The sequence below is a fragment of the Hemitrygon akajei genome, chromosome 20 (genome assembly GCF_048418815.1).
Source record: "Hemitrygon akajei chromosome 20, sHemAka1.3, whole genome shotgun sequence".
Classification (NCBI taxonomy): domain Eukaryota; kingdom Metazoa; phylum Chordata; class Chondrichthyes; order Myliobatiformes; family Dasyatidae; genus Hemitrygon; species Hemitrygon akajei.
Window position 1 is genome coordinate 60,649,502 of NC_133143.1, and position 9,186 is coordinate 60,658,687.

Below are 9,186 nucleotides of genomic sequence, written 5' to 3' on the forward strand. Positions count from 1 at the left end.
ATGCCAGTGATATTAAACCTGATTCTGATTAATGATTGACTCAGTTTTCAACTAGTACTATGTTGGTAAAGAATGTGGAACTTGGCTTGTTGAAATTATGCTCCTCCAAATGCGTCTCAAAGTTTTCAGAGACCGTAGTGCCTTTGCTTCATTCACTGATTCACTCTCCCTTTTTATCTTCTCCTCACGTTCCAGGCATTGGCCAGGCTGAACGGCAGGATCCAGCCGTTGGTGAACGGGATCAATGCAAATAGGACTAAGTGGGAGGAGCTTTATACAATGCACCGTCAGTCCCACGATGTCGCAGATGCTGCTAATTGCACGCTGAAGATTGAAGTAATCAACTAGTGAAATTCAGACCTTAACATGTTTCTGGCCTGACCTTACACTGCATTAGGCAGTTTGACCCTCTGGCAGATGGAATGTTAATAGCCAAGATGCAAATACTGTGAATCATCAATATTACTTTGGCTGCAGCATGAACCTTCAGCGACATTACCATAAATCCCATCTGCGTAGCTGCAGAGGAAGAGGCGCAAATTCATTTTGCCCTGTGATCAAGTCTTGGGTATTGAATGGAGTTTAACACCGCAAATATTCAACAAGAAAATCGGCCATCAACAGTCATGGACCATTTCACACGTATCCCATCGTGCACCACTCTGTTTGCTACCTAAGAGCATCCAGTAATTACCGTGGTGATTAAAATCATAATCTGCCATCTGCTACCACTGCATTCTTTCGGTGCTTTAAAAGAAATCTGCTACTAGCTGGACAGCTTTATTAAAGCGAATTCTAGTTAAATCTGTTGGCAGCAGGGTACAGTGTCAGACTGACAATGGCTTATTGATGTTCAAGGCAAGATGCTTGCCTGACAAGTAACTGCTCGGCATTCTGGGATGGATCCAAGGGACTCCAATTAAAATGCCATTCCAGAAGCATTTTTGAATATCAATTGAGGCATCAATTTCTCATCAGGTTTCAGCGGCATTGATCATGTGTCGGAGTCAGTATTTTAATGAGATAGTTAATGCTGCATGTACAACCTTATCTTTAGGGAATAGTGGGCATACTGTGGTTTCCAATTTTAGTGTCACTGATCATACTAAATGATGTGGTCACATGATCTGTAGCCAGTTACTTTTCGGGCAATGTCGATTTTATCGTCAAATAGTTATTCTTACGCCATGGATGACTGATCAAAGCATTTTTAAAATTTTTTACTTTATTCAGAGATACAGCACAGAACAGCCCTTCTGGCCCAACAAGCCTCACCACCCAGTAACTCTGGTCTAATCACAAGGCAATTTTCAATGACCAATTAGCCTACTAACCAATACGTTGTTGGACTGTGGGCGGAAACCAGAGCACCCGGTGGAAACGCATACACTCACGGGAAGGATATACAAACTTCTAACTGAAGATGGGTCTCGACCCAAAACGTTGACTGTTTATTCATTTCCATGGATCCTGCCTGACCTAATGAGTTCCTCCAGCATTTTGTGTGTGTTGCTTCGAATTCTTACGGACAGTGTTGAAATTGATCTCTGAACTCCGGCACCCCCAGCTGTAATAGCATCGTGCTAACTGCTACGTTGCCATGGCGCCCATAATTAAAACATACGTTTATTTAAGAGGTCTAGAAAAAGGAGAAAATCTGCAGATGCTGGGATGCAAAGTGGTGGAAGAACTCCGCAGGCCAGGCAGCGTCGATGGAAAAGAGTAAATAGCTGACGTTTTGGGCCGAGTCCCTTTAGCAGGACTGGGAAGAAAGAGAAGAAGCCAGAGTTTAAAGGTGGGGGAAGGGATGCGCATCTGATTTTGTTTAACGACAACAATTTTTACAGAGAAAAGCATCTGAAATTAAAACAAACCTCCAGCCTCTCCAGTGATCAGTGCTTTGTTTGAGAATGAGCCTGTCACAAGAAGATGAAGTGTTCTGTTTGAATCAAGATAATCTCGTGGGCCAACATTAGTATATTAGCAGAACTAAAATAATTGACCTCAGAACTTGCGGGCAAATGAGACAGAAAATCACACAATTGTGGTTAAGTGAATGCTAAATTGAAGCAATGTGTGTACTTAGGGTCTGTACAGTATCAAATTCACCTGTAACATCCTCTGGAAAATTGAATGCTAGCATGCAGAACTGGAATGTGGGTTAAATAATGCAAACACCCAAGGGAAGTATCACAGCATGAAGCACTAATTATTGAAGAGAAAAAAAAACTGATGAGAAAAGTAAACCTACTTGTATTAGGTGAGAACAAGAATTCTCTTAGTATGATGACTAGAACACAGAACATAGACCAGTACAACAAGCAACAGGCCCTTTGACTACGCCGAACCAGTTAAATTTGTAATCAAATGGCCAACTAAACTAGTGCCCTCTGCCTACACAGTCTGCCATATCCTTCCATTCCCATACATTCATTTGCCTCTCTCAACATCTCTTAAAAGTTCTACCACCTCGCCAGGCAGCACATTACAGGCATCCACCACTCTCTGTAAAAAACTTTTCTCTCACATTTTCTTTGAACTTACCCCCCTCACCTTAAATGCATGCCCTCTGGTATTATTTCAACCCTGGGACTTTAAAATTATTGAATCAGTTCAGAAGTATTAAAGAGAAAGACAGATTAATTTATATTGTGGTGCAGAGTCACAATCTCACAAAATGTCAGCGCTGAGTTACCGTTAAAACAACGTGGTAGTGTACTGGTTAGCACGTCACTTTACAGTACCAGCCATCACCGATCCGGGTTCAATTCCTGCTACTGCCTTTAAGGAGTTTGTAAATTCTCCCCGTGACCGCCTCTGGGTACTCTGGTTTCCTCTCTGATTCCAAAGGGCTACTCAGTTATAGGCATTCCATGCTGACGCCGGAAATGTGGCGACAATCCTTGCTGATTTGGTTTGACACAAACAACGTATTTCACTGTATATTTTGATGTGCATATGATAAAGCTAATCTTTAAGTGTACTCACCTTTGTTAAATGGGAAATTGTACAGTAATTGTAACACAATGAAATCACACAATTGTAGCTGTTTCACAACAAATTTCAAGACATATGTCAATGATATCAAACCTGATTCTGATTCTGAACCTGATTCCAAACAGAGTATAGTGTTTGCCTGCCGCTACTCTGAGTATTAAACATCCAATCCTTCTATCCCCTACCTGCTGGCACTGGGCCTTTAACATAGAGTCCAAACCACGTTCTTTCTGATTGCCTATTGAGAGAATGGGATAGATGGGTTAGAGTTAACCTCAAATTAATGTTCGAATTTGCAGATCTGCCGAAGTCATCTAAATTATGCTGTTACTTTTATTTAGTAGCATTAGCAGCAGGCAGGCTCAGCCGATCATACCCTGATGTCAGCAAGATATTCTTAAAAAGAGTAAGTTACACTCTAAGACTTAAGACACTATCTGAGCAGCCACTTCATCGCAGTGTTGGAAGGAGTGTACTGGTGAAGATAATGCACACAAGGTGAGACGTTAAACTAAAACACTCAATTTTTGTTCAGTCTGAAATTACGCCCAGTGAACACTTTATTAAGTACATAAGAAAAATGCTCATGGTCTTCTGCTGCTGTGGGTGTGGCCCAACCACTTCAAAGTGCAACGTGTTGTGTGTTCAGAGATGCTCTTCTGCACACAACTGTTCCACAATGTGGTTACTTGAATGACTGTTGGCTTCCTGTCAGCTTGAACCAGTCTGACCCCTGACCTGTCTCATTAACAAGATACTTTCACCTACAGAACTGCCGCTCTTTTTTTTTGGTTTGTCTTTTGCACCATTCTTTTAAACTCGAGAGACTCTTGTAAGTGAAAATCCCAGAAGATTAGCAGTTCCTGAGATACGCAAATCACTCCATCTGGCACCAACAATCATTCCACAAACAAAGTCACTTAGATCACATTTCTTCCCCATTCTGACGTTTGATCTAAACATCAACTGAACCTCTTGACCATGTCTGCATGCTTTTATGTATTGAATTGGTGCCACATGATTGGCTGATTAGGTATTTGCATTTATAAACAAGTTTACTTAATAAGATGGCCACTGACTGTTGAATTTCAGTGTCACTAATCAGTGGGGACCAACATCACCAAAAACACATTGTTTATTGTACTGTGTTGTCGACATGATGTGGAGAGCGAATTTGTAAATCTGGTGGGAGCAAAGGATGTTGGGAATGTCAAGGTGGAGCACCGTGGGAGTAGTGTGTGACAGGTGGCAGAGAAGGAATGCCAGGGGGGAGGGGTGGTGTGGGTACAGACACACCCAGCCCTGAGACACCAGGCAGGGTCATTTGATTCCAAATGATTGGTTTATTGATCATTACAGAATGTCTCTCTGGTGCTTCCCACTCTCTCTCCTCTCCCCTCTTCCACAATAGGGACCCAGATCAGAGTCAGATATATCATTGCTTACATATGCAAAAAAAATTTGTTTTTTTCGCAGCAGCAGTACAGTGCAATACATAAAATTACTACTGTGCTGTGCAAAAGTCTTAGACAACCGAGTTATATATATATATATATATATATATATATATATATATATATATATGTGCCTAGGACCTTTGCACAGTACTCTATTTGTGAGTTTTGGAAATGCACAAATGATGGCCATTTTTAATTCCATAACACCAGTGAATGAACTTTAATTTGTGAAATTTCTTGGATGCATGATATTGAATGGTACTGAAAAAAATTGTTTCATACCATTGGCTGTAACTTTAAAGAAAAACTAAAGCAAAAAAAGGAACAAAATGCACAGCAAAACCTTTGACAACAAAGCATTTACAACTCACTAGTGCTGTAATGAGAGTTCTCTGGAAAATAACTGATATGCCAGAATGAAGGTGTGCCGGAATCAATGTCATGTTCATTTCGGCTCATGAACTGGCAACAAAGCAAATTTGAATTGTTTCTATAGAATGGCCTGATGCAATGATGGTAAATTCTGGATCAAGTACCTTAAGCATGTTTGATTAAATAAAATAACTGCGATGATTGATATAACTGACTACCAAGATGCACTGAGGAAAGCATGCATTAACCATTACACTCATAGTCTTGGAACGTAGCTGTTAACGAGAAGAGGTGAAGCACCACGGCATAAAAAACATTACAATATCATAAACAGGAGCAAGAGCCAATTTTATGAGCATGTGTTTAAAAATAACTTGCAAGTTTCTGACAGGTCAAAATAACTAGCTTCAAAATGATTTCTTCAAAAGGAATCAAGCTAAGAAAAATATTTCCCTTTTCATTTTATTGAAGTAAGGAGTGTTAACTATTTTGGGGCTTGTTTGTCACAGTGCATGTCTTAATCCTTTTAACAATCTAGACGGAATATTTTATACTCATGGTATTTGCACTTTAATTTCAAATATTGCTCTACACTTACTCCACAGAGTGAAATTAGTTGCAGATACATTTTGGGCTATTTATTTAGAGATGTGTAATTTAGACAAGTCAGTCATAGATTCAGTTCCTTGTTTATGTAGCTGTTGAATTAACATTTAATGAGACGTTGATGAATTGTTTTCATGCAGGAATATTGCTTCACAGGGCATTTATTTTCTCTACATGTACTGTATATTTACACTCATCTAATTCCCTGTGGTCCAGTAAAATAAAACTATGGCCTCATATCAAAATGTGTATTGTTTCACAACTGTGTCTAACCAAATCAAGTACAAAATGATAGTGTGGGTCAAGAATGGGGACAAGATAACATAGAACAGTACAGCACAGGAAGAGGCCATTCAGCCCACAATGTTGGCTGAACCAGCTAAAAAGCAAATCAAAAACATTAAACATTAATCCCTCCCACCTACACAATGTCCATATCCCTCCATCTTCCTCACATCCATGTACCTATCCAAGCATCTCTTAAAAGCCTCTAATGTATTTGCCTTTACCACCATACCAGGCAGTGCATTCTAGACATCCGTGACTCTCTGAGTAAAAAACTTTCCCCTCACGTCCCCCTTGAACATACTCCCCTTACCTTCAGTGGATACCTCTAGTATTAGGCATTTCAACCCTGGAAAACAGATACTCTGTAATATACTCTATCTATGCCTCAGTCCGATCACCCCTCAGCTTCTGGCGCTCCAGAAAAAATAACCAAAGTTCATCCAGCTTCTCATGATAGCACGTGCTCTCTAAACCAAGCAACATCCTGGTAGTCCTCTCTGCACCTTCTCCAAAGCCTCAAAATCCTTCCTATAGTGGGGTGACCAGAACTGTCGCAATACTCGAGATGTGGCCTAACCAGAGTTTTATAAAGTTGCAACGTAACCTCTTGACTTCTGAACTCAATGCCTCGACTAATAAAGGCAAGCATTCCATAAGCCTTCTTAACAACTTTAACAACCTGTGTAGCCACTTTCAAGGCACTATGAACTTGAATCCCAAGATCTCTCTGCTCAGCAACACTGAGGACCTTGTGTACTGTCTCCTTGCATTTGCCCAACTGAGCTGCAACACCTCACGTTTATTTGGGTTAAACTCCATCTGCCATTTCTCAGCCCATATCTGCAACCGGTTTATATCATGGTGTATTCTTTGCTGGTCTCCTACACTATCCACAACTTCACTAATCTTAGTATCAACCTCATATTTACTAAGCCTCCCATCTACATTCTCATCCAGATCATTTATATACATCACAAACAGCAGAGGTCCCAGCACTGATCCTTGCAGAAAACCACTAGTTACCGACCTCTAGCTTGAAAAAATCCCTTCAACCACTGCCCTCTGTCCTCTATGCGCAATCTAGTTCTGAACCCAAACAGCCAATTGGCCACAGACCCCAAGCATCTTAATCTTCTAGATAAACTTCCCATGAGGGACTTTGTCAACTTCCTTACTAAAATCCATGTAGAGCACATCGATTGCCCTACCCTCATTAGTCTCTGCCATCACCTTGTTAAAAAACTCAATCCCGTTGGTAAGACATGACTTGCCCTGCATAAAGCTGTGCTGGCTCTCCCTAATTAGGCCAAGGGGTTCTCACATTTTATCCAGTGGCTATATTGAATAATCTCATAATCTAAATGAAACCCTTGTGCTTGTTCTCTGGTACTGTGTGACCACCAGAATATGAGAGCCAGGACATAATACCAAGGCTTTATAAGGCATTGGTCAACTGCTTTCGGAGCAGTTTTGAGCCGCTTATCTAAGAAAGGATGTACTGGCATTGGGGTGAGTTTAGAGGAGATTCATGAGAATTATCCTGGGAACGAAAAGGGTTAATATATGAGGAGAGTTTGATTATTCTAGGCCTGTACTTACTGGAGTTTAGAAGAATGTGGGGAAGGGGAGGTTTTAATTGAAATCTGTTGGACATTGAAAGGCCTAGATAGAGTGGATATGGAGAGGGTGTTTCTTATGGTGGGGAAATCTTATACCAGAGGGCACAGCCTCAGAATAGAGGAATATCCCTTTAGGACAGAGATGAGGAGGAATTTCTTTAGCCAGAAGGTGGTGAATCTATGGAATGCAATGCCACGGATGGCTGTGGAGGCCAAGTCATTGGGTATATTTTAAAGCAGAGGTTAAGAGGTTCTTGACTGGTAAGGGTGTGAAAGGTTATAAGGAGAAGGCAGGAGAATGGGGTTGAGAAGGATAATAAGTCAGCCGTGATGGAATGGCAGACCAGACTCGATGGGCTGAATGGCCCAATTCTACTTCTATGTCTTATGGTCTTAATCAGAAAGAACATACAGAACATGAACTACAAAGTTCCCAAACTTGAGTCCACAGCCACCGAGCCAGATCAGCACTGCAGCTGGTCCAGGAGTCCAGTGGCTGCAGGTCACAGCCATGGAGCCTGGCCTGCACAGAGGTGAGCAAAGCCACTTGGAGTAATGAGCTGAACACTGGTTCAGCCTCGACACCTTGATCTTTTTAGTCTGGCTCGGTGTTTAAATCAGCCAAACGTCAATTCTTTTTCTGCTCTCAGGCCCAGGCCCCGCCACTTCGATTCAGCCTGAAGTTTCAGTCAAGCTGCACGTCTGCCCAGCAATGGCTGCCACGGCAGACCTGCATTCTCGAGGGTCCAGTTTGCTGAATCCTTCAGGTTACCGCAAAAACGCCAGATCGTACAGACGGTTCAAAAGCACAACTCCCAAAGGAGAATTACAGACTGTGATTTGCAGTATTCATAGTTCAGAAAAAGTATAATTCATAGAACAGTTAGTAGTTTGGTTTGCTACCCACAAAACATCACCGTGTCTCACCAGTGCCTCTGTTCTTTTGCCAATTGTAATATGAATTCTCTACTCTTCTCAACCAAGCATAGCTGATACTATAACTAAAATATCTCAATGTGCTGTCCGATAATGGCCAGCATGTTGTACGTATTTTTCACTACTTACCTCTAGGCTCCCTGCTCAACAACAATCCCCATGGTCCTGCCACTCATTGTTATGTCCTGACTTGGTTTAACCTTATAAAGTGCATCACCTCATGGTTGAGTTAAATTCCATCTGCCATTCTTTGATCAACATTCCCAATGACCTCATTCCTGTTGTGATATTCGTCACTTCCTTCAGTGTCCATCACACAACCAACCTTCGTGTCATCTTAGAACATAGAAACATAGAAAACCTACTGCTCTACACAGGCCCTTCGGCTGACAAAGCTGTGCCAAACATGTCCTTGTCTTAGAAATTACCTAGGCTTACCCATAGCCCTCTATTTTTCTAAGCTCCATGTACCTATCAAGGAGTTTCTTAAAAGACCCTATCGTATCTGCCTCCACCACCGCCACCGGCAGCCCATTCCATACACTCACCACTCTGCGTAAAAAACTTACCCCTGACATCTCCTCTGTACCTACTTCCAAGCACCTTAAAGCTATGCCTTCTTGTGCTAGCCATTTCAGCCCTAGGAGAAAGCCTCTGACTATCTACATGACCAATGCCTCTCATCATCTTATACACCTCTATCAGGTCACCGCTCATCCTCCATCGCTCCAAGGAGAAAAGGCCGAGTTCACTCAACCTATTCTCATAAGGCATGCTCCCCAATCCAGGCAACATCCTTGTAAATCTCCTCTGCACCCTTTCTATGGTTTCTTCAAACTTGCCACCTACGTTCTCATCCAAATCTTTAATATAGAAGATGAACAACAGTGGACCCATCAACAATCCCTGTG

General features: G+C 41.7%; 1 protein-coding gene across 3 annotated transcripts in view; it reads left to right on the top strand.

Annotated features, from left to right (window-relative positions):
• pde11al (phosphodiesterase 11a, like) overlaps positions 1-5,660 on the top strand; it is a 256,526-nt gene extending 250,866 nt beyond the window's left edge. For all 3 annotated transcript variants that reach the window (XM_073024412.1, XM_073024414.1, XM_073024415.1), the window contains one exon: positions 196-5,660. In XM_073024412.1, coding sequence (XP_072880513.1) covers positions 196-348 — 153 coding nt within the window. In that variant the 3' untranslated portion in view covers positions 349-5,660. The remainder of the gene's footprint in view (positions 1-195) is intronic.
• The last annotated feature ends 3,526 nt before the right edge of the window (positions 5,661-9,186 follow it).